General features: G+C 40.0%; 1 protein-coding gene across 1 annotated transcript in view; it reads left to right on the forward strand.

The window, feature by feature from the left end:
• LOC124556234 (protein tyrosine phosphatase domain-containing protein 1-like) overlaps positions 1 to 27,896 on the forward strand; it is a 375,836-nt gene that overhangs the window by 261,997 nt on the left and 85,943 nt on the right. Inside the window, exons 10-11 of the mRNA XM_047130223.1 lie at positions 21,586 to 21,861; positions 23,877 to 24,024. Coding sequence (XP_046986179.1) covers positions 21,586 to 21,861; positions 23,877 to 24,024 — 424 coding nt within the window. The remainder of the gene's footprint in view (positions 1 to 21,585; positions 21,862 to 23,876; positions 24,025 to 27,896) is intronic.

A 27,896-nucleotide genomic window follows, 5' to 3' on the forward strand; every position in this document is an offset into this window, starting at 1 on the left:
GCTGAAACCTATATTTTGAACTCATCATAATAACGTGATATATAACTATAAATTCCAGTACTTAGTACTTTAACATATCAGCACAATGTACATCTGAAAAGTTTGGTAAATGAACCATTATCTAATAAACAGCAACATATGTAAAAGAAAATGCATGCATGCATGCATGTGGAGAGTTGTGACGATGTGCCTTGTTATATCAAACACATTAAACTGAAGCATATTTTGTGCTGTGTCAAGCTGAACAAAATTAAAATGAATACTACCCAGATGAGTTTTCACTTTGCAGCAGGGTGTGTGCTGATATGAAACTTTCTGGCAGCTTAAAACTATGCAGCAAACTGGGACTTTTGAGAACCCACAAAAGGTAAATGTTCCAGATTCAGATCCCATCCTGGCAGACTATTTTAATCTTCCAAGAAGTTTGAGAATAAATACTTGCATTAAAATTCAATGGAGAGCCATACATATACACAAAGTTTTGATTCAGATTGCAATAAATGGTGACGGACACACATAAGATTTTGCAGTAAGTGTAGAAAATAGATTTTGTAGCTGGAATATGCATTTACAATTGATACACATGTTTTCTAGATGGAAGAAAATTGTTGATGTACTGCCACATTATAGATGACTGTCAAGAAACATATGGACAGATCACACTGAACACGTGAAAGAGAGTAGCAAAAATCAGCAACTATCTTTCAGACTGACACTGAGGAATAAGTATAGAGCATAGAGAGTGTTAATTACATTATGACATTTTCACCTGTTCCCCAGAGTGTTAGCAATGTACAGCCATTAACTTTGAGCATGGCTCACTAACATCAGTAGATGGTAACCATACACCATCAGTGTTTAGGCCAACAACACAACAAAGTTAATATCAAAGCTTTATATTAGCAGTGAAACATTAGCGAATAATTTAAGTCTGAGGTTAGATCTGTTGGTAAAAATGCAAAAGGATAATGACATTGCTCCACTGACTTTAAGTTTTATATAAATCCCTTTTGATTATTTTTTAGAGAAGCACAATGCAATTGAATGGTGACCACAAACAAATAACTCATTGAATAACTGAATGGTGTCTATCATCAGTGAAAATTTTGGTATTACTTTGTGCAGATGTAGTGTTATACCCAGCAGCATGCACTAAATCACGATGTACAAGTCCTGGTACATAGAAATAACATTCACCACATACACACTGCTGATAGAATTACTGGCTTAAATACCTTACCAACACTGCAAATGCAAGACAAGAGGCAAAAGATCATAATCTCTGACCCACACTCTTATTTAAAGGTTTGGCCACATGATCACTCCTCAAATCAGTGCAGATGCTTTCATCCTGACCACCATTTGTAATTTTCATAACAGTTTTATACAATGACTTATGGTAAAACATATAAAGATCTTTGCAGTCATTTTCCAGTTTCTAAACAAACTCATTTGTATATTATTTTAATAATTTTAAACAAATCTCGAACACATAAGTCACCACATTTTGCACTCTAGTCAAAATACTAACTTGACCTACTTTATAAATCACAACTGCAATTCAATACATGTTGAAAGTTATTGGAATATTAAGGAAGGAAATTCATGCTGATATTATTATTTTTGTCATTGTGGAGGAGTTCATAGCTGAGGCACTCAAATGGTTCAAATGGCTCTGAGCACTATGCGACTTAACTTCTGAGGTCATCAGTCCCCTAGAACTTAGAACTAATTAAACCTAACTAACCTAAGGACATCACACACATCCATGCCCGAGGCAGGATTCGAACCTGCGACCGTAGCGGTCGCTCGGTTCCAGACTGTAGCGCCCAGAACCGCATGGCCACTCCGGCCGGCACCTGAGACACTATTTATGAAAATAAATCAAATTGTTTGTAACATTTTTACAACTGTTTACTTAGAAAAAATTACCAATTCATTATATTACAGTAATTATCTTCTTTCATATGGTGTGTCATGAGTGTGACTTCTGTGATTGATTCAGTTGTTACAGTTTACTACAAACACTAATGGTAATAATGTCAATAACTTTTTAACTATTAAGGTTTAAGACAGAGATTTATGTTCAGTGACATTTCAAGACATATTACCTCATCTGATGACCATGTCACCAGAACTCACCCCTCTTCCTGCAAGGAAAAACCCCGATGGCTGCTGGGCCTTGTGGATTGCTAGGTGCCATTACCTCCAATCAGCTCACCTGCCACTGCTGTCTGACAGCTGGCCACTCCAACAAACATTCAACCTGGCCCACAGTGAACTTGTCAGATTCAGTCCATCCTGTAACAGACAAACCAGGTGCTTGTAATGTCACATACCCCAACTTCATACATCACTCACTTGCTGAGTGTTATAAGAAGTATCACCATGCCTCACCATTCACATATTGTCAAGTAATACCAATTTTTTCAGGTATTTAACTATGCCAAAAGTCATTTAATAATTTTGTGAGCAATGAATCAATAAGCATGAGCATTATCTCTGGCACATCTATACACATACTAAATTAAACATAATTTATGCACTTTTATTTAAACATGCTATCAATAATATGATAATAAAGTCTTTGGATGGGCTAGCAACCAAAATGGTTTTACATGGAATAAATGCCCATGTTAGTCTTTATATGTGCAGCACTCAAGATTAGAATATGTTATCAGTTTCACTTTTTTTACACATACACACACAAACAGTTGTTCCTGTACTTGCATCAGGTTGGTGCAACTGGATTCTTGTGTCCAAGGCAGTCTTTGCGCAATTGTACCCCTTTCATGTTCATCAGTATACAGCCAGCTGTGCTGTGCCACCCACTGCCAGCTGAGCCATTTCCTATCAAAACATTCAAACAAAAGTCCCAATGAGTGACTGTTCAATATTTTTTACCCATGACTCCCTAGTGATCAGGCTATAGAAATCTTTCCCTGGTTCACTATGTGTCCACTGTGTTTCTATCTGAAGTGATACTTATCAAGGCAACAATACAAATGCTTAAATACATATTAATACAGCTGGATATTCCCATATATTAACTGATGATGAACAAATCATTTTAAATTTTGAGAAAATTTGTTTGCATCCCACAAGTTGTCCATGATACTAATTGACAAAATTTACAGTTAATTCTGGTTTTCACATTTGTGAAAATATCCACTGGACTAGATTAACCTAATCCCAAATCCATTGATTACTACACTCCTGGAAATTGAAATAAGAACACCGTGAATTCATTGTCCCAGGAAGGGGAAACTTTATTGACACATTCCTGGGGTCAGATACATCACATGATCACACTGACAGAACCACAGGCACATAGACACAGGCAACAGAGCATGCACAATGTTGGCACTAGTACAGTGTATATCCACCTTTCGCAGCAATGAAGGCTGCTATTCTCCCATGGAGACGATCGTAGAGATGCTGGATGTAGTCCTGTGGAACGACTTGCCATGCCATTTCCACCTGGCGCCTCAGTTGGACCAGCGTTCGTGCTGGACGTGCAGACCGCGTGAGACGACGCTTCATCCAGTCCCAAACATGCTCAGTGGGGGACAGATCCGGAGATCTTGCTGGCCAGGGTAGTTGACTTACACCTTCTAGAGCACGTTGGGTGGCACGGGATACATGCGGACGTGCATTGTCCTGTTGGAACAGCAAGTTCCCTTGCCGGTCTAGGAATGGTAGAACAATGGGTTCGATGACGGTTTGGATGTACCGTGCACTATTCAGTGTGCCCTCGACGATCACCAGTGGTGTACGGCCAGTGTAGGAGATCGCTCCCCACACCATGATGCCGGGTGTTGGCTCTGTGTGCCTCGGTCGTATGCAGTCCTGATTGTGGCGCTCACCTGCACGGCGCCAAACACGCGTATGACCATCATTGGCACCAAGGCAGAAGCGACTCTCATCGCTGAAGACGACACGTCTCCATTCGTCCCTCCATTCACGCCTGTCGCGACACCACTGGAGGCGGGCTGCACGATGTTGGGTGTTGGGGCGTGAGCGGAAGACGGCCTAACGGTGTGCGGGACCGTAGCCCAGCTTCATGGAGACGGTTGCGAATGGTCCTCGCCGATACCCCAGGAGCAACAGTGTCCCGAATTTGCTGGGAAGTGGCGGTGCGGTCCCCTACGGCACTGCGTAGGATCCTACGGTCTTGGCGTGCATCCGTGTGTCGCTGCGGTCCGGTCCCTGGTCGACGGGCACGTGCGCCTTCCGCCGACCACTGGCGACAACATCGATGTACTGTGGAGACCTCACGCCCCACGTGTTGAGCAATTCGGCGGTACGTCCACCCGGCCTCCCGCATGCCCACTATACGCCCTCGCTCAAAGTCCGTCAACTGTACATATGGTTCACATCCACGCTGTCGCGGCATGCTACCAGTGTTAAAGACTGCGATGGAGCTCCGTATGCCATGGCAAACTGGCTGACACTGACGGTGACGGTGCACAAATGCTGCGCAGCTAGCGCCATTCGACGGCCAACGCCGCGGTTCCTGGTGTGTCCGCTGTGCCGTGCGTGTGATCATTGCTTGTACAGCCCTCTCGCAGTGTCCGGAGCAAGTATGGTGGGTCTGACACACCGGTGTCAATGTGTTCTTTTTTCCATTTCCAGGAGTGTATTATTCTATATCTGAACAGGATATTTACATACTGACACAAGAGAGAACAATCAAACAACATACTGTAGATCACATTACTCACCTCACCCCACCACAGATTCAGATTCAGATTCTTTATTGGTCATTCAGCATTATTACATGCAATAGACTTCGTCAGTTCACTTAACCTATTAATTTTAAAAAATAAATTTTTACATATTTAAGTTGATATTGGGCATTTCTAAAAATTCTTCTAATGAATAGAATGGATTAGCTGACAAGAAGTTATGAACATTGTCTTTAAATAATTTGTCAGGCTTGATTGACCCATTTTTAGACAATTTGTTATATATTTTAATTGCCATATACTTATGACTGTTGTTAGTTTTGGCTAATCTATTTTGTGGCAACAGCAGAGAAGTACACGTTCTTGTATAGTAGTCATGCCTTTCATTTGTTACACTTAAATTAGGTAGTTCAGCAAGTATGTAGTTAACACTGTCAAGAATATATAAATTAATAACTGTTAAAATTCTATACTTAATGAACAATGGTTTACAATGTGTTCTATTATCTACCTTAGCCATTACTCTGATTGCTTTCTTCTGGATCACCATAATTTCATTTATTTTTCTGCGGTTTCCACAGAGTATTAACCCATACCTTAAAACAGATTGAAAAAAGGCAAAGTACGCTGTCCTTAAATACTCAACTGTCACACAACACATCAGTCTCTTCAACAAATATATAACTCTTGACAACCTAACCACTATGTGATCAACATGAGAGTTCCATGTTAGACTGTTGTCAAGTACAATACCTAAAAACTTTGCCTTTTGTTTTTCTATTTTTGTAGTCTTTGATAGACTGAACCACATATTCTGGGTCTTTTCCTCATTTAATAGCAGATCATTGGCATTAAACCATGATGTTGCATTTTCTTTTGCCAATTTCATATCACTTACAAGGTTATCAAGTACATGGTTTACAGATAGAAAAGTTGTGTCATCTGCATACATATATGTCTTTACATCTATATTTCCTGGTAAGTCATTTATGTGTACAAGGAAAAGAAGTGGTCCCAATTTAGATCCCTGTGGCACTCCGCGTTGAACCTCGAGTATGTTTGATAGATGACTTCCTGAACTCACCACCTGTTTCCTTTTATTGAGGTATGATTTGATGAGTTTTAAACTTTTCTCACATATTCCATAGTACTCAAGTTTAGAGAGCAGAAGTGAGTGGTCAACACAGTCAAAAGCTTTGCTCAGATAACATAAGGTTACCTGTGTGTGTGCATGGTCCTCAAATGCTGCTAGAATGTCTCTGTCTAAGAGCTCTATGGCATGTATAGCTGACCATCCTTTTCTGTAACCAAACTGTGATTCACTTAACATACAACTAGGTACTCATACATCTGCTTATATATTATGCCTTCAAAGACTTTTCCTAGAACTGGAATTAGTGAAATTGGTCTGTAGTTTGCAGGATCTGATTTGACACCCTTCTTAAAGACTGGAATTACCTTGGATAGTTTGAGAGGATCAGGAAAAAACCCTTCTGTGAGACACAGGTTTATAGAATATGTTAATGGTGCTGCAATGTAATGTATGATTTCTTTCAATAGATTGTTTGACATATTAAAAATATCTGTACTGTATGGCTTTTTCATTTCTTTGACTATTTTAAGAACTTCATGTTGGTGTACCTCTTTGAAGTGTTTCAATGATGATCTGGTCCTATTATGATTTAGGTTTGCTCTTTAAGATAATCTATACATGTTACATTGGGTTTACTGATCAGCCTTTTGATATCATCAGCACAGCTTACAAAATATTTATTGAATGTATCTGCTGATATTGGGACTGTCTTGTCAAAGCTTCTGACTTCACCTTTAACAGTATTAATTACTGACCAGGCTGTTTTGCATTGGTTTTTACTATTTTTTATGAAATTTGTGTTGTATCTTTGTTTCGCCAATTGCAACTCTTTCTTATACAGTTTCTTAGTGATTTTTTTCAAGATCCTTAATTTCATTAGAATTGTTTAATTTGGCAAGGCACTTCAGCAGCAGTAGCTTATTTTTTAGAATCTCCAGATCTTTGGTGTACCAAAACGTACCCTTTCTTGTTTTATGGTGTTTCTTTTGAACAAGATGGGCTTTTAAAATACCTGTTAAGTAATTGTGGAGTATTTCATAAACTGTTTGGGCACTGGAATCACAGTTTTGAAATAATTTGTCCCAGTTTGTTATGCTCAGCTGGTGTGTTAGTTTTATGAGATTGTGTTTTGTTAATATTAAGGTATTAGATTTTGTTAACTTTTGTGCAGCCTTGCTCTCATCCCCTTTTATAAAATGTCTTAACTCTACTGTTAATATGGAGTGGTCTGAGAAAACAGATTCCTTTACCTTGGTGGAGTACATATCACGAACACAGTTGACAAAAGCATTATCCAAGCACGCTTGTAGTCTTGTTGGTTCTGAATTTACATGATGGAAGTTGTGCTGCCTTAGCATATTCAGTAACTTATTTACACTGGGTTTGTTACATGTTACATCAAAGCTTGAATTAAAGTCTCCCCCAATTACAGTTACATACTGTTTCCATTTCGTTATGTAGCAGAGTACACTGTCTAAATTATCTAAAAAAGTTTTATCGTCTGAGTCAGGGGAATGGTAGACACATACTATGATAATTTTCATTATGTCACATATGATCCCGGTAATTTCAAAGTGTTTCTCTACACATGCCCAACTAAGATCTAGTTCTCTACACTCTATTTCATTTGAAACATAGATAACAGTACCTCCATTACGGTACTGAGATCTGCAAAAACTGTTTCCATGTTTATAACCTTCTGGTACATAGTATTGTATTTGTTCTGGTTTAAGCCAATGTTCTGATAGACATAACAAAGAATACTTATTCTGTGGCAATGACTCCTCCAGAATTTCAACTTTATTTTCAAGACCCTGAATGTTTAAAAATAGGATGTTGTTGCGACTTATCTGTGAGTTAGCAGGCTGGTTTTTCACATTTTTATTTTCTTCTTGGACTTAACCCACATGAATTATTTCCCATGCCACAGTTGCTTTGTATAACATTTCTGTACATAAGTGAATCCCTCATAACTCTCCCTTTGGCTCAGATAATAATAATATCACTATACAGGGTGATTTTTTTCACCATGTACAAACCCTAGGGATTGACTGATGAGAGGACGTCGAACAAAAAAGGTCTAATCAACTGGTGTCCAGAAATGCATGGTTTACGTGCTAGAAACCATTTATTCAAGCATACTTTTTTTACAGAGACTGTGGTTTAATGTCATCTAAGTGTATGTTGAAAATGGTTTCCACATGCCTCTATGCATGCATGTACATGCCGTAACATGTTCTGTCCCACACATTCACATCAGCCAGACTGCATCCGAACAGTGTCAAAGGCAGCATGAATAAGCTGCTCCAGTGTCTTCACATCTGGAATGGGCTTTGATACACAGTACTTTTGAGATGACCCGATAACCAATAATTTCACTGGTTGAGATCCTGGACCCCCTCATCTGAACCATCAACCAGGAAAGACATGACAGAGTTGTATCCAGTCATTGATGGTGAAGTAGGCTGGAGAACGATCATGTAGCAGCCACATAACCCTTCGAATCATCGATGGCACATCTTCCAGCAGGGGAGGCAAAATCACCCACAAGAAATGCCAATAATTCCGGCCTGTTAGTGACATGGAAGGAAGACTAGTCCCAAAATATGGTCACGAGATATCCTGGCCAACATTCTGGTGGCACCAGTGCTGATGATTCACTGTCACCGTATCATGGGGATTCTGCATACTATCTCACGGACAATTGTTATGAAGGTTGAAGATACCACTCACCATAAAGGAGGCCTCATCTGTGAATAGGATGGATGACACAAATCCTGGAACTGTGGTTGCCTGTTGAAGAAACCAGTGACAAAATGGCTCCTAATGTGGAAGGTCTCTTGCTAGTAAGCCCTGCACATGCTGTAAGTGATAAGGGTAGTAACAATTGTCATGGACAATGTTCCACACAGTCATCTGGCTTACCCTATACTGGTGGGCCAACTGCCTGGTACTGACACGGTGGTTACCTTCCACAGTGTTAATCACCTTTTTCTCCAAGTTTGCTGTCCAAACATTTCAGACACATCCTTGATGATTTCCTGCTTCCTGTAATGACCCTGTCTCAGACAAATGGTGAAACACTATTGCAAACATTGAATGCTATGGTTGTTGGAATGCATATGGTGGGGATAGATTTCCTGATCCAACCTTGCTGCCCAACACCCAGTGACATTTGCCTTTCTGTAAGTAAACACCATGTCGGCCAGCTCTCAATTCCAATACGGAACCATTGTGTACAATGCTGTATCACATCCACTACAAGATGAATCAGCAAGAGAAGTGAATCGGATTCAACATTACCAATTACTATGGCAGGAGAGAGCTCTAAGTTATGATGTATGAGGAACAGTACCACACTCTAGGAGGAAACCATGGATACTGTAACTGTCTCTGCATGGTACAGCGCATATTAGACCGCAGTCTCTGTAACAAAGTATGACTGAATAAATGGTCTCTAGCATGGAAACCATGCACTCCTGGTGATAAGTTCATTAGAACTTTTTTGTTCTGTATCCTTTCATTGATCAACCCTGAGAGATTGTACACTGTGGAAAAAATCACCTTGTATAGACTTAAATTTCCCTATATGTCCACACATATACCAAAAACAAATGACTTAAAATGCCTATGCATATCTTCTCACAAACAGTAAAATTCCTATAATATTCATTTAAATGAAACTTCTGCCATCAATTCCACCAGTATCAGCTGTGAAAATCATCTTACACAAAATACACACATCACATAAAGTTTTGCATCGCCCCGGTTCCCAGAACTCCTGAAGATAGATGATGACTGTGGATATTGTATCACAGACACAATCCCTTTGACTGTTCAGAGATGTCACTAAACTACCCAAAGATGTAAACAGCCATGCATGAGCAGCGCCTATTAGATGGAGGGAGCTTGACAGCTGATTAGTTCCTGTCGTTCCACCAGGAAGGAGGTACACGGCTCGTGTTGTCTGTAGTTCAACCATGCCTAGAAAGTCAATACTGCAGTTCGAGCATGTCCGCATTGTTACTTTGTGCCGGGAAGGGCTCTCAATGAGGGAAATGTCCAGGCATCTCAGAGTGAACCAAGGCAATGTTGTTCAGACATGGAGGAAATACAGAGAGACAGAAACTGTCGATTACACATCTCGCTCAGGCTGCCGAAGGGCTACTACTGCAGTGGATGACCACTACCTACAGATTATGGCTTGGAGGAACCCTGACAGCAATGCCACCATGTTGAATAATGCTTTTTGGGCAGCCACAGGACGTCGTGTTATGCTCAAACTGTGCGCAATAGGCTGCATGATGCACAACTTCACTCCCTACGTCCATGGCGAAGTCCATCTTTGCAACCACAACGCCATGCAGCACGGAGCAGATGAGCCCAACAACATGTAAAATGAACCTCAGTATTGGCATCACATTCTTTTCACCAATGTGTGTCGCATATGCCTTCAACTAGACAATTGTCAGAGACATGTTTGGAGGCAACCCTCTCAGGTTGAATGCCTTAGACACACTGTGCAGTGAGTGCAGCAGGGTGGAGGTTCCCTGCTGTTTTGGTGTGGCATTATGTGGGGCCGACGTATGCCGCTGATGGTCATGGAAGGTGCCGTAATGACTGTACAATATGTGAATACCATCTTTCAGCCGATAGTGCAACCATATCGGCAGCATATTAGTGAGGCATTAGTCTTCACGAAGTACAGTTTGTGCCCATATTGTGCACGTCTTGTGAATGGCTTCCTTCAGGATAACAAAATCACTCAACTATAGTGGCCAGCATGTTCTCCAGTCATGAACCCTATTGAACATTCCTGGGATGGATTGAAAAGGGCTGTTTATGGACGATGTGACCCACCAACCACTATGAGGGATCTATGATGAATTGCCGTTGAGGAGTAGGCCAATCTGGATGCACAGTGCCTTGATGAACTTGTGGATAGTATGGCATGATGAATACAGGCATGCATCAATGCAAGAGGACATGCTACTGGGTATTAAATGTACTGGTGTGTACAGCAATCTGGACCACCACCTCTAAAGGTCTTGCTGTATGGTGGTACAACATGCAATGTGTGGTTTTCATGAGCAATAAAAGGGGTAAAGGGGTGGAAGTGATGTTTATGTTGTTCTCTATTCCAATTTTTTGTACAGGTTTCGGAACTCTCAGAACCGAGGTTATGCAAACCATATATATATATATACATATATATACTCCTGGAAATTGAAATAAGAACACCGTGAATTCATTGTCCCAGGAAGGGGAAACTTTATTGACACATTCCTGGGGTCAGATACATCACATGATCACACTGACAGAACCACAGGCACATAGACACAGGCAACAGAGCATGCACAATGTCGGCACTAGTACAGTGTATATCCACCTTTCGCAGCAATGAAGGCTGCTATTCTCCCATGGAGACGATCGTAGAGATGCTGGATGTAGTCCTGTGGAACGACTTGCCATGCCATTTCCACCTGGCGCCTCAGTTGGACCAGCGTTCGTGCTGGACGTGCAGACCGCGTGAGACGACGCTTCATCCAGTCCCAAACATGTTCAGTGGGGGACAGATCCGGAGATCTTGCTGGCCAGGGTAGTTGACTTACACCTTCTAGAGCACGTTGGGTGGCACGGGATACATGCGGACGTGCATTGTCCTGTTGGAACAGCAAGTTCCCTTGCCGGTCTAGGAATGGTAGAACGATGGGTTCGATGACGGTTTGGATGTACCGTGCACTATTCAGTGTCCCCTCGACGATCACCAGTGGTGTACGGCCAGTGTAGGAGATCGCTCCCCACACCATGATGCCGGGTGTTGGCTCTGTGTGCCTCGGTCGTATGCAGTCCTGATTGTGGCGCTCACCTGCACGGCGCCAAACTCGCATACGACCATCATTGGCACCAAGGCAGAAGCGACTCTCATCGCTGAAGACGACACGTCTCCATTCGTCCCTCCATTCACGCCTGTCGCGACACCACTGGAGGCGGGCTGCACGATGTTGGGTGTTGGGGCGTGAGCGGAAGACGGCCTAACGGTGTGCGGGACCGTAGCCCAGCTTCATGGAGACGGTTGCGAATGGTCCTCGCCGATACCCCAGAAGCAACAGTGTCCCGAATTTGCTGGGAAGTGGCGGTGCGGTCCCCTACGGCACTGCGTAGGATCCTACGGTCTTGGCGTGCATCCGTGCGTCGCTGCGGTCCGGTCCCAGGTCGACGGGCACGTGCACCTTCCGCCGACCACTGGCGACAACATCGATGTACTGTGGAGACCTCACGCCCCATGTGTTGAGCAATTCGGCGGTACGTCCACCCGGCCTCCCACATGCCCACTATACGCCCTCGCTCAAAGTCCGTCAACTGCACATACAGTTCACGTCCACGCTGTCGCGGCATGCTATCAGTGTTAAAGACTGCGATGGAGCTCCGTATGCCACGGCAAACTGGCTGACACTGACGGCAACGGTGCACAAATGCTGCACAGCTAGCGCCATTCGACGGCCAACACCGCGGTTCCTGGTGTGTCCGCTGTGCCGTGCGTGTGATCATTGCTTGTACAGCCCTCTCGCAGTGTCCGGAGCAAGTATGGTGGGTCTGACACACCGGTGTCAATGTGTTCTTTTTTCCATTTCCAGGAGTGTATATATATATATATATATATATATATATATATATATATATATATATATGTGTGTGTGTGTGTGTGTGTGTGTGTGTGTGTGTGTGTGTGTGTGTCAGAAACACTTAACAATGACAATCCCCCAAAATTACTTATAACTATATAACATGTTAATAAATATATACTTTATATATACTTGAGCACATTGTATTCGCTTCTTTCATTTTGCAATATTCCTGTTCAGCTCAGTTATATTTCACAGACCCAAAGGTTTCTTTGATGTTGGATATACCAGTCTGTAGGCTTTGGGATGTGGGCACTCTGTTATTTCAAATGACCCATGATATAATTCAAATAATTTTTTGGTTTCCCCACCCATTTCACTGGATTTTTGTTTAGTTCTGCCTAAGACTCTGTCTCCCCATTTAAATTTAACTGTCCAAAATTTTCCATCATGTTTCTTCTTTCTTTAAGAACCCTTCTTTAGCAAATGTTGGTTAACTAGTACCTCCCTCTCTTGTCTAGTTAAAAGGTTAGCTGAAGTAAACTCAACATTCTCTGCTACCAGAGTATCATTTCACATGGAGAGGAATCAATGACACTACTTTTACATGTCTTTATAAGATCTACAAACACAGTCACATGCAACACTCAAGTAGTGTGTTTCTTGCTGCAGGAGGTCCTCTACAATGTACCCAGTTCTTGCATGTACCTCTTAGCAGGATTGCTTGCTGGGTGGTAAACTGATTCCCCCATCTATCTAATGCCTGTCCTTTCTACAAATTTGACCCACACTCTGGAAGTAAATTGTGCTTCATTGTCCGATAGGATCTCTTCAGGCAATTTTACATTTATTATGTAGCCCTTTCTAGTTTATCAACTGCACTCTGACTTGTAGCTCTTTTTAGTGGGTACAATTTGACATATTTAGAGAATACATTTACTGCTACTAATGTATATTGCAGTCAACCATACCCTTCTGGCAGAGGTCCAAAAATTGATACCTAGTAAATTGCCTGCTTTATTGGGGATGATGTTCTGCATGTCTCCCGGCATAGCGACTGTGCTAAACGTCACCCTTTAACATCCATAAAAAGCAGCCAGCTATTTCCTTACTCTTCTAGCCATGTTATTGAAGATGACATATTCCCAAATTGTGCATTTTGAACTTCTCGCAGCGTAATGAATAATCCATTAAATTTCAGGCATTCAGCCGCGCAAATAAAATTTCTTCCACTGATATTTCGGTCGCATATCGTCCAGCCATCCTCAGAGTGAGTCACAAGACTGATGACAAGATGCCAAGAGTGGCCTTATATACTCCACCACAGTGGTATTGCGATTTCGGGTCACAAGTACTGGTTGGTGGCAGAGACATAGCTTACACATGCGCCGCCTGTGGCAAAGACGTACAGACATTCGATTTGCTTATCGATGTTTGATCGGTGGCGGTGACACGATGACGACTTCTCTGCAGTTTAATTACTCCAAGAGCCGGATTTCATGCTTTGTCCAAATTAAAACCATTATCTCTATTTATTAAATTGTTAGCTAATCTAATTTCTATAGCTTCCTTGAATACAGATTCCCAAAAAGAAGAGATGGATGTTAAAATCTTCACATCACTGTAATTCATGGAATGACCTGTATCAATACAATGTTCAGCCACAGCTAACTTGTCTGGCTGTAATAAGCGTGTGTATCTTCAATGCTCCACATACCTCTCCTGAACGGTGCGTGTAAATTTTATGGGTAAGGATCTGGACGAAGCTACGTTGTCTGTCTTAAGCGAAGGGCTAAATTTTGCCCCTACTCCAAAGACATTGTCGATATCATCTTTCATCAGTGCCATTGAAGAAGCTGTCCGACCACTATCAGACGATCCTGCAGAAGAAATCAGATGAGAAACCTGTCAAGCAATCATGAATCATCGTCCACAAAGAAGCAATGTTTCCAAGGAAGAAAGACATGTGATACAAAAGCTGCGTGAGGATACTGATACAGTCGTCCTGCCTCAGGAACTCTACAAGGAAAAGATATATGGTCTACTTAGTTCTGGTGCATATCAGAAGATTAACAAAGATCCTACTAACAAGGTGACAATAAGGACTGCTGCCTTGCTGAACACTTCATCACTACCGAAGGAAGTCATAAGAAGTTTAAAAGTTCGAGGTGCAGTACCACCGAGATTTTATGGTCTTCCTAAAGTTCACAAGATGGGTGAAGATGAGCGTCTAGAGGACTTGTCTATGAGACCTATTTTTTATTTATTTATTTATTTATTGTTCCGCGGGACCACATTTAGGAGAAGTCTCCATGGTCATGGAACGAGTCAATACATGAAATTATAACACGATTGTAGAAACAGATAAAATGAAATATAAGAAACATATTCAGGCGACAAGTCGTTAGTTTAAATAAAGAAAATCAAGAATGTAACACTGGAATTTGCTTAATTTTTTAGCTCTTCCAGGAGCTCCTTGACAGAATAGAAGGATTGAGCCATGAGGAAACTCTTCAGTTTAGACTTAAAAGTGTTTGGGCTACTGCTAAGATTTTTGAGTTCTTGTGGTAGCTTATTGAAAATGGATGCAGTAGAATACTGCACTCCTTTCTGCACAAGAGTCAAGGAAGTGCATTCCACATGCAGATTTGATTTCTGCCTAGTATTAACTGAGTGAAAGCTGCTAACTCTTGGGAATAAGCTAATATTGCTAACAACAAACGACATTAAAGAAAATACATACTGCGAGGGCAATGTCAAAATTCCCAGACTATTGAATAGGGGTCGACAAGAGGTTTTCGAACTTACACCATACATAGCTCGAACAGCCCGTTTTCGAGCCAAAAATACCCTTTTTGAATCAGAAGAATTACCCCAAAAAATAATACCATATGACATAAGCGTATGAAAATATGCGAAGTATACTACTTTTCGTGTTGAGATTTCACTTATTTCAGATACTGTTCTAATGGTAAATAAAGCGGCATTTAGTTTCTGAACAAGATCCTGAACATGGACTTTCCACAACAGCTTACTATCTATCTGTACGCCTAGGAACTTGAACTGTTCTGTCTCGCTTATAACATGCCCATTCTGTCTGATTAAAATGTCAGTTCTTGTTGAATTATGGGTTAGAAACTGTAAAAACTGAGTCTTACTGTGATTTAGCATCAAATTATTTTCCACAAGCCACGAACTTATATCATGAACTACATTATTTGATAATGTTTCAATATTACACACAAGATACTTCACTACCAAGGTGGTGTCATCAGCAAACAGAAATATTTTTGAATCACCTGTAATACTAGAAGGCATATCATTTACATAAATAAGAAACAGCAGTGGCCCCAGCACCGACCCTTGGGGAACGCCCCATTTAACAGTGCCCCATTGGGACTGAACATCATTACCACTCTCAATATTGCGGAGAATTACCTTCTGCTTTCTGTTCTTAAAGTAGGAGGCGAACCAATTGTAAGCTACTCCCCTTACTCCATAATGTTCCAACTTCTGCAGTAATATTTTGTGGTCAACACAGTCAAAAGCCTTCGTTAAATCAAAGAAAACACCTAACGTTTGCAACCTTTTATTTAATCCGTCCAAAACCTCACAGAGAAAAGAGACTATAGCATTTTCAGTCGTTAAGCCATTTCTAAAACCAAACTGTACATTTGACAGCAAATTATGTGAATTTAAATGCTGCAGTAACCTTGTATATACAACCCTCTCGATAACTTTAGCAAACACCGATGGCATAGAAATAGGTCTATAATTGTCAACATTATCCCTGTCTCCCTTTTTATAAAGTGGCTTCACTACCGAGTACTTTAATCGGTCGACCACTCCTAAAGGAAAAGTTACAGATATGGCTAAGTACTGAGCTAACATACGTAGAACAATACTTCAGTATTCTGCTAGATACCCCGTCATATCCATGAGAGTTCTTGGTCTTTAGTGATTTAATTATTAACTCAATCTCCCTCTTGTCAGTATCATGGAGGAGCATTTCAGGTAACAGTCTCGGAACACTTTTTTCTAAGAGCGCTATATGATTCCCTGTTGGGACTAGGTTTCTATTTAGTTCACCTGCTATATTCAGAAAGTGATTATTAAGTACTGTACATATATGCGACTTATCAGTAACACGGACATCCCCACTACGCACTGATTCTATATTCTCGACCTGTCTCTGCAGACCAGCCACTTCCTTTACGACTGACCATATGGTTTTAATTTTATCCTGAGACTTAGCTATTCTATCTGCATACCACATACTTTTTGCCTTCCTAATAACTTTTTTAAGCACCTTACAATACTGTTTGTAATGGGCTGCTGCATTTAGATTTTGACTGTTTTTAACGTTTTGATATAATTGCCACTTTGTTCTACAAGATATACTTATCCCTTTAGTCAGCCACCCAGGCTGCCTGTTTGTGCTAGTACCCTGTTTTGAGCACTATTGGTTCACCAACATATTTTTCTGCCAAATATTTAGCTTCCTTATTAAAACCATTGGTAGGAAAATGTACTCACCACATTTGTAATTCTATGGATTTTATTCATTGACTTAGCAATGTCAGGCTTAATAGTACGGATGTGCTTGTTAGTTTTCCTGTGGTATCATTATACACGAAGGTACCTTTAAAGGACTCTTTATCTCTCTTGATAAGAACATTACGGCCTTATTTGAAGATGTGCTTCTATCATCTTATTTTCATTTTAATGGTGAATTTTATGAGCAAATTGATGGTGTTGCCATGGGAAGCCCCCTCTCCCCTCTGGTAGCTAATTTATTCATGGAAGACTTTGAGGACAAGGCGCCGGACTCAGCAAGTTTTAAACCTACGGTCTTCTGGAGGTACGTGGACGACACATTCGTGGTATGGTCCCATGGTATGGATGAATTACATCGATTTCTTGATCATTTGAATTCCATTCATGCTAGCATTAAATTTACTATGGAAATAGAAAAAGACGGCTGCCTCCCCTTTTTGGGTGTTGTCGTTCACCGTAAAAGTGATGTCACATTAGGACATGCCGTATATCGGAAACCAACGCACACAAATCTATATCTTCATGCCAGTAGCTTCCATCACCCTTCACAGACCATAGGTGTCCTTAAGACCTTAGTGCATTCGGCGCACTGTATATCCAATAAAGAAAATTTGCAAGAAGTGCTCACATACCTCAAGAACATTTCTAAATCGAATGGATATTCTCTGCAACAAATTTGTAGAGCATTCGATGGAAAACCTAAAAAGCAGGTATGTGATGGGGAAGAAGATAGTAATTCCTTCAGATCTAGTGCATTTTTGCCCTATGTGGGTGCTCTTTCATCAAAAATAGGCCGTATTCTTGAGAAACACTGTGTTAAGGTGATCTTCCGGTCCCCCACGAAGATTGCAGCTTTACTCGGCTCTGTGAAGGATGATTTACAGCTTCGTAAAGCAGGTGTGTATCAGATTCCTTGCGGAAATTGTGAGCAGTTGTACACAAGTCAAACAACACGCACCGTTCAGGAGAGGTGTGTGGAGCATTGAAGATACACACGCTTATTACAGCCAGACAAGTCAGGTGTGGCGAAACGTTGTATTGATACAGGTCATTCCATGAATTACAGTGATGTGAAGATTTTAACATCCACCTCTTCTTTTTTGGAATCTGTATTCAAGGAAGCTATAGAAGTTAGATTAGCTAACAATTTAATAAATAGAGATAATGGTTTTAATTTGGACAAAGCATGAAATCCGGCTCTTGGAGTAATTAAACTGCAGAGAAGTCGTCATCGTGTCACCGCCACCGATCAAACATCGATAAGCAAATCGAATGTCTGTACACCTTTGCCACAGGCGGCGCATGTGTAAGCATATGTCTCTGCTGCCGACCAGCATCTGTGACCCACATGCGCAGTACCGCCGTGGTGGAGCATATAAGGCCGTCAGTCTTGTGACTCACTCTGAGGATGGCCGGATTATATGTGGCCGAAATATCAGTGGAGAAAATTTTATTTGTGTGGTTGCATGCCCGTAATTTGATGGATTATATTCCCAAATTATTTCGAAACGCTTCTGTGCTCCATAGTGCCCATGGCTGTGATGAAGGTAATTAAGTAATATTTCTGTCTGTTCATCTGGGAAACATAGCTGCCATCCTTGCCTGTCTAAACATTCTCACTTATTGTTTAATTTTTTCTATCCTTTACACCCAAAATTAACTTTAATGAATTTCAATGTTGGATCCCTCTTTTGGAGCCTATGCATATCTCTGCATATTGCTTTCATCTCCTTCTCTTCCTCTACACCTTTTATGTATATTATGCAGTGAAATGTGTGGCTAGGGCCTCCCATCAGGTAGAATGGTACCTTTTCAGTTGACACTAGTTTGGTGACTTGTGTGTTGATGGGAGTGAGATAATGATGAAGACAACACAACACTCAGTCCCTGAGTGGTGAAAATTTCCAACCCAGCTGGGAATAGAACATGGGCCCATTGGCTTGACATTGTGTCGCACTAACCACTCAGCTATCGAGGTAGGCTATACATTACCATATTGTTAAATGTTTGTAAAAGTTCATTCATGTCTTCTGGGTGGTACAATTATTTTGTTCAGTCTCTTCACATGTAACACAGTCCTCACAGAACCATCTATCTTTTTGACTACAACAATTAGGTTTCTATACTCACTCAAGCCCAATTCAACAACCTTCCAATCTAGCATTTTATTTCTTTTGGCCCTTACTGCTTCCCTGTCTGTCACAAAAATTGTGAAATACTTAAGCCTAACTATTTCATCAGGAATTACCTTTAAACGATATTTAAAATCAACTACAAATGCAGCCACTGACTGTACTTAACTTGCACTTCCCCGCTGATATATGCAGCCTCTGCTGCTGTATGTTTCATTTGATGCTGGCGCAATATCACCTGCAATGTGGACTGCCATTTGCCTTGTGTGACATGGTGTGAAGCTGCCACCTCTGCTGCTTGCAGCCAATGTGATGTTGACCACATATGTCACCACGTGAAGATGCTGCCACTGCACCGTGGCTCCTATGCAATGCCTCCCACATGTGTCGCTGTGTAGACAATGCCTCTGCTGCCCGGTGACTTTACCCAAGTGGACTGTGATATCAGTAATGTACCATGTCACAGTTGTCTGCCACTGCTGTTACTAACATGTGCTGTTATGCTTATCATCTGCACTAAGTGTGCTATTCCTGCTGCTACTTTTACTACTACCTCACTAAACAGTAACTCCTGAGACCCCATGCTAACTGCTCACTATTACAGCTTGGGTACTGGGACAACTAGTCTAGAATATCAATAGAATGAAAATGCATTCCAATCCAGGATGAGCCAATCCAATTATGATGCTTTTATCCATGCCCCAGGTTGTGGGCAATGTATAGCCATTAACTTTGAGTGTGACTTGCCAACACCATTGGGAGTGGTCATACAGTGTCACTCTTTGGCTCAAAAACATAATAATTTTAATACCAAAGCCTTATGTTGGCAATGAGACATGAGTGAATAATTTAATAAAAGATGTACTGAGGCTGGATCTGTAGGTCAAAATCCTGAAGAATAATAACATTGTTTGAAACAGATTGATTTTAAGTTTTATATAAACCCCTCTTAATTATTTTTTAGAGAAGCACAAAGCATGCAAATGGTGACCATGAACAAATAACTCATTGAATAATTGAACAGCATCTATCACCAGTGCAAATTTTGGCATTACTTTGTGCAGATGTAGCATTATATCCAGCAGCATGTGCTAAATCACAATGTACAAGTCCCGGTCCACAAAAATAATGTTCACCTCATACACATTGCCCATTGAATTATCAGCTCCAGACTAAATATCTCACCAATGTATTTTCATTAAAATCATACTAGTGATGACATTACAAGACATATTAACTTTTCCCATGACTACATCACCAGAACACACCAGCTGCTTGTAATGTCACATCATCATTCACAAAACATGTGAGGAAATGTAAGATCTGTTCCTGATTTGCACTGCAAGTTACACTGAAACTTGTGACAAGATCTATCTTTTCTGCAAACTATCGCCACAAGGAAAGGAAAAAATACATAGGTTATATGTCCTGTTAATGATAAGATCATGAGAAATGAATCATCACTGTAAATGAGATCTAATGTTGAGAGTTTAATATTTAATAGGGAAGGTAGCTGCCATGGTCACAGTGCCTAACTGTATGCATCATTTTTTAACTGCAACAAAAGATGTGTGTCAAGATTACTTTGAAAGTCATTAACAATATTTTTTTATACACTGATAAACCAATACAGTGTGACTGCTGCCCATTGTAAGGTTGAATGCCATCTGACTGCACAGTGAGCATGTGATATGGTAAATGAACTATATAAGCAGAACAGAAATGAAAAGTGAATCATTAACATGAATTAAATCCACTGAGATAAGTGACTTTGAAAAAGGACAGTTGGGAACAAGCATCTCAGAAATGGTGAAGCTGGTCACTGTTCCCATAATACTATCATGATCATCTATGGAAAATGATTCCGCATTGGTGAAACCATGAGTAAATGACAAGTTGTTGGATGTCCATCCCATTATTGCAAACCATGTGCATTTCTTCATACTTGATGTCCTCCTTGATGATGGTGGTATCTCCAGCAGCATAACTACCTATGTCAAAATCACAGAATCTACTGAGGTTCTAGAAGTATGATAGTGAAGTGATGTTGATGTCTTAGTTCTGCCTGATATTGGCCTTTTGGAATGCATCTGGGATGCTGCTGGGCACTAGCTCCATCCCACAAACCACCAGTCCATAATTTCCTGGAATTGAGTGATCTGTTCACAGCCATCTGATGCCACATACCTCCATAAACCTACCAAGGACTCGTCAAATTTTTGTCATCTGGAATTACTGCTGTATTTCATTCCAAAGGTTGATCAACATACTATTAAGCAGGTAATCACACAGGTTTGGTTTTTTTTTTTTCTCCAGTGTAAATTCTGTTTTCTTTGTTTCATGATACCATTCAATGAACTTTTGAGATACACCATTTCTAAGTACTTGTAGTATTTGTATGATGAATTATACATTAAACACTTCGTACATTTCTAAAAGCAAATAAGATTCAGAGGTAATGTTTGACTTACTGTATCATTTTGTTACAGAATTACTGCACAGATGATATTATACAAGCTTTGCTGGCTGACCATCAGATGTTGGACGAAGTTGCCAAGAAATCTATCTACCAATTAAGAATAGAACTGAACTACAAATGTTCAGTTTGGACCAGTCTAAGATTAGAGAAAAATATTTATGTATTAACTGGATTACTTTATGATTGGCTGGAGCTGCTGAAAACCCCTGCTTTGAACTGTGATAGCTTAAGCTACATAGTTATCTTTGGAAACAACCCAGAAAAGTGTCTAAAAAAATTAGATAAGGTACATATTCTGTATTATAGCCAATATTTCACATGCTCACACACATGCATTATTTGGTGGATCCCAACATAAAGGAAAACATCCACAGTGTGAAACAATTGAAATATTAGTACAATAAAGCATGTGTCATAAACTACATCTGGTATGATAAGTTCACTGCTGACATTAAAATAAATGGGAGTTCTGCACACATGTCAGATAAGAGGCTTGATTTTTCCTGTTTTGCTTAAATTAAACATGAACAAATATTTTACTAATGTATTGACAAGAAGACCATCATTTGGAAGTGAGAGGTGTAGTAACTTTATTAAATGCATTGTTCATCTACCGTTTACATAGATCTGTGTACAGAATAAATATGTAAATATTTGTATATTTATTAAAACAAAGGAATGAAAATACCTTCCTTTGTTTCAGTGTGTGTGTGTGTGTGTGTGTGTGTGTGTGTGTGTGTGTGTGTGTGTGTGTCTTGTGAAATGACATATTTTACCAAAAACACTGCAGCATACAGTCCTAATTAAAATACAGAAACCAACAACACATTCAAATGATTTTCATTAAAATGATTTTCATTTCAGAAAACATCGTTCTTGTGCAACGCAGCTAGCTCTTTATTCGCACGAAGTAATGGCCGCTATCGACAGGGGATCTCAAGTTGATTCCGTATTTCTAGATTTCCGGAAAGCTTTTGACACCATCCCTCACAAGCGACTTCTAATCAAGTTGCGGGTCTATGGGGTACTGTCTCAGTTGTGTGACTGGATTCGTGATTTCCTGTCAGGAAGGTCGCAGTTCGTAGTAATAGACAGCAAATCATCAAGTAAAACTGAAGTGATATCAGGTGTTCCCCAGGGAAGCGTCCTGGGACCTCTGCTGTTCCTGGTCTATATAAATGACCTGGGTGACAATCTGAGCAGTTCTCTTAGGCTGTTCGCAGATGATACTGTAATTTACCGTCTAGTAAGGTCATCCGAAGACCAGTATCAGTTGCAAAGCGATTTAGAAAAGATTGCTGTGTGGTGTGGCAGGTGGCAGTTGACACTAAATAACGAAAAGTGTGAGGTGATCCACATGAGTTCAAAAAGAAATCCGTTGGAATTCGATTACTCGATAAATAGTACAATTCTCAAGGCTGTCAATTCAACTAAGTACCTGGGTGTTAAAATTATGAACAACTTCAGTTGGAAAGACCACATAGATAATATTGTGGGGAAGGTGAGCCAAAGGTTGCGTTTCATTGGCAGGACACTTAGAAGATGCAACAAGTCCACTAAAGAGACAGCTTACACTACACTCGTTCTTCCTCTGTTAGAATATTGGTGCGCGGTGTGGGATCCTTACCAGGTGGGATTGACGGAGGAATCAAAAGGGTTCAAAAAAGGGCAGCTCATTTTGTATTATCACATAATAGGGGAGAGAGTGTGGCAGATATGATACGTGAGTTGGGATGGAAGTCATTAAAGCAAAGACGTTTTTCGTCGCGGCGAGATCTATTTACGAAATTTCAGTCACCAACTTTCTCCTCCGAATGCGAAAATATTTTGTTGAGCCCAACCTACATAGGTAGGAATGATCATCAAAATAAAATAAGAGAAATCAGAGCTCGAACAGAAAGGTTTAGGTGTTTGTTTTTCCCGCGTGCTGTTCGGGAGTGGAATGGTAGAGAGATAGTATGATTGTGGTTCGATGAACCCTCTGCCAAGCACGTAAATGTGAATTGCAGAGTAGTCATGTAGATGAAGATGTAGAATAACTAACAACATATGCTCTGGATCTTCTGTTAATTATCTTAAGCTTCTATTCTTAGTGAGAATTCATTCTTCATTTCACTATGAAAATATGTGTTAATCAATGTTTCTTTGTTAAAGTAAATTTTTTGCACCAGGGCAATTCTCTACATTAGTTGCAGTAGGGGCACATCTAATTCATTCTCAACTAGATAATTCTGTATCTCCTGGAAAATTGGATAATGTTTGAAGTTTTATATGTGTGAATATTCTTTTTTTTTCTTGAAGGCTGTGCAGTATTTATTGGAATACTTGCTAAGGTTTATCCGGAGATTACAGCCCATAACTAAGAATTCAGAACAGGAATTAATCAAGAGATTTATGTCCTCACTGACTCAACAAAGCATAGAAATCTGTGGTGTTCTGCAACCTACAGGTATGTAAATTCATGGTCCTAACTGAAAAACTTATGTAGCTCATTTTTATGATAAACTGATGTTAGTGTGACTATTGCCATTGCATCTTTATGATTAAAATTGCAGGACATGTTTTTCTTGTGGATGAAGTGGAATGGCAAGAGGTAGAAAATAGTTTGAAACATAATATTAATATTCAAGAAAGAGAGGTGATGGAATATGACATCTAACTTGTTTTCAGTAGCTACACTTTTGCCCACCAAGAAGTGTTAAATTCACTAACAAAATCTCTTTACTGATGAAATCTCTAGTGTATCGATACCCACCTCCTCACCTCCTTCTCCAATAGATAGGATTTTATTTCTTTGTTTCTTTCAATGCTGGCTTTTACAGTCACACATATATTCAAAAGCACAAACATTATCCCGTACTAAAATTAGGACTACAGATCATGCTGCCCCAGAGCAAATCATATCATAAGGGGTCTAACACTGGCATTAATGATATGCAATGTTTCTTATTTTACCAGTGATTTGAAGAATTTACAGATTTTTTAGTGTGCTGTGACCCATCTAAAACACATGTACATAATTTGAATCTTACCATCACAGACAGGAAAAAGGAACCTGATACCAGAATTCAGGCTAGAGTGGAACAATGGCAATATTTAACAACCCATTGCAGTTACTGTTGTAATGCCTTGGTTGTCCAGTGAGATAGTCAGTATGCAACTCTATTACTTCATTTCAGCTTTCAAGAATGTAGTATTAAGAGAGTTGACCTCATTGCCACTTTTAAGTGTATTTGTCCCTAAAAACCATTATGTGAGATTCCTTGATCAGTAAGGCTTAATACAAGTGTAAATGTTAATAAATATCAGCAGTCTGCAAGGGAGTGAATGTATAAACACTCATTTTCTGAGACTTCTTCATAAGCAAGGCAATCCTGGAATTCTGACATGATGATAGAACTGTTTTCTCACATTGCCAATTTTTCTCTGTAATCATTAACAATGTTGTTCAACTCAGAAAAATACAGAGGCCATCTAGAAGAGCAATCTCACCTTCATGTGAAAATTGCCTTCATACTGTCACTGACAAGAATATTGGATACAGGTTTACCTTAAATGGGTCATTCTCTCGGGATAGTCTTTCTATGATTTCTGGCCAAAAAATAATCTCAGCTCTTGATGGAAAGTAATTGGATGCTGGCATAATGACAGAAATCATTACATTCATTACATGTTATATAGCACAGATATGTGAAGAGGTATCATACTGTATATAGTAAATTCTTCATACAAAGGAATGTGTGTCTCATGTCAAAAATGTTAACCTTCACAGAGCTAATCTTTAAACTCTATAAATGCAGTTATTTACACAGAGTATGCACAGATAGTAGAGTTGTACTCATTTTGCTGAAAAGATTCTGTTTGCTACTCAACTAATTTAGAACAATGACAGGGCCAATGTCAGAAAATATTATATATTGTACATTTCCAAAAAATAATTAGAAAATCTCTTTTGTATTGATCAGTTTACGTTAGTGACTTCATCTTGAGCTGTGATTTTGATCAACTTTGCAGCTGCATATATGGTATACAAACAGAGTACAACAGACATTTAGCCATTCAGGAATAAACTTTTGAAAATAATTTGAAATAAGGAAAAAATTATCAGTTATGTAACTACAAGAGGACATTTAAAAGGGATTACAGCTTGTATCCTCACTGTAATGAGGTATTTTAGAGGAAAGGAGTTTGATTGCAGTTTAATACCCCATTCATGACAAAGAACACCAGCTTGGAATGTACAAAGATGGTGTAGGAAATTGGATATTATCTTTACATATGAAGCACACTTACTGCAGCCATACAACAAGATTGGTTCAGAGCAGCAGACCTACAGAGAGAAAGCTACCAGGATGAGTGGTAACTGCTAGAAAAATATTTGCTATGTGCTTTAAGGATGAATTTGCAACCCAAGTAAAAGGTAACACAGAAGGATAGCAAAATAAAAATATCACTTATTGAGTATATCCAGTTTAGTAGCAGGACATATGATTAAATTTGTACCTGATCTTTGGGTATACAATGTGTGAAATTTGGTACACAGAACTGTCACCTCTGGTAGCAATAACAACTCTAACTTGAGTGGGCATTCAGTCCAGCTGAGAATGGGTAACATATAACGGGTGCATCATTCCTTACTGCTTCAACTCTGCACCAGAGTGCAGCAGTCATAGTGGCTGGTGAATTGTATCGCACCATTCTCTTTGCAACCCATTTTCAGTGGGTGCGAGGTCTTGAGAATATGTTGAACTGGCCAACAGTTCAACACCGTCCATATTGAGGTAGGTCAGTACAGAATTGGAAACATGCATTATTTTGTTATCTCATTAAAAGTTAATGTCATGGATATTTCAAAGATAGGTCACAGCCAGTGACCCTAACACATCACAAATATAATGTCTGGTGTGCTGTGGTGTCCATCATGTGTCAAATCTTGTTGTTGGATAAGCTGTAAGTGCACCTCTCTCTCCAGTATTACATATATGGAAGATGCAACAATGGCCACTGTACTGACAGTCCAAGGTGGTCCAGATGTAGTTGCACTGTCTGCATGGATACATATCTTATCACAAACCAGCCCATTTCCAGATTCTAGGCACTTGATGTAACTGTATGATCTTGCATGGCCAAGTGAACAAATGTATGTTCACTCTGGTGCTAGTCACATGGTGGCATTGACATCCTGCATGGAATTGAGTAAGACCTTCCTGAATCCATCAATTCTATATTTCCATGATAATCATGGGATGCTGATTAAAGTGAGAAGCACTGTTGTGGGACCACAAACCAGAGTCTTAATAGGCCATGATCCTGCTGCTGTCAGATTCTGACACATTCTGGTACATTTTTCCTTCTTATACAAGGCATAATTTTGAGCTTCTCACAAACCACCAACATTCAGATGTGATTTCTGAATAATAAACCTGCATCATAATCATTTCTTATATACAGTATACAGATGGTGCTACTCATGCCTACTATGTGCAGTTGCACTGAAATGTGAATAATTTCCATTCCCAAGCATGTTGTACAATTCATTCCAATTTGACATCTGTTAATGGTGTTCTGACTTTAAAGACCAGAAGTGTATTTGTAATCAAAGTTGAGAATTCAGTATCTAAGTGTGTGGCATATAAGGGAAACACATTGTTTACAGGTATCTCAACATACTTATTGATGGATTTATATATGAACACCACACCGAGTGTTGGAGCACCAGCACAGTCGTCTCATTATGCCCAGTATATCTCAGGTCCTACCTGATACACTCATTTTGCACACTCCATGTGAGAGTGACAAAAAATCTTGTACTCAGAGATGAGTAGCATTTCTGACATCTTGCCCCAGTTAATACTACCATTGTAGGATGATAAATCACTCCTCTTTTTAATCAACACATATGAATAACAGAGACATGGCGATGCCAAGACCACTGGGGTGAGGTGGCTGGTACTGAAACACTGTCCCACAAAAATATAGTGGCATTCCAATATCAGGAATGACAGGTTATGAAGTGGGTGTAGGTGGTTGATCTACTGACTGGAAGTTGTTTGGAGATGGATAACCTTTTGTGCCCCATCAGCACACATCTCCTCTGTATAGGTCCTAAAAAACTGCTGCAGCTGATGGTGTAAAATTAAGTTGTAGTGCCACTTTGGTGTGCTGTCCCTATTCTCCTGACATCACCTACAGGCTGCCTGTGATGGACTGGTTAATGGACAAGGACTTTTATGCCTTGTATAGTTGCTGATGTGACCACATCACCACATCTTAGGTGCAAATCAACAAATAACTAGAACTCAGATGAACTCACAATAATAC

The sequence above is a fragment of the Schistocerca americana genome, chromosome X, assembly GCF_021461395.2.
Source record: "Schistocerca americana isolate TAMUIC-IGC-003095 chromosome X, iqSchAmer2.1, whole genome shotgun sequence".
NCBI lineage: Eukaryota > Metazoa > Arthropoda > Insecta > Orthoptera > Acrididae > Schistocerca > Schistocerca americana.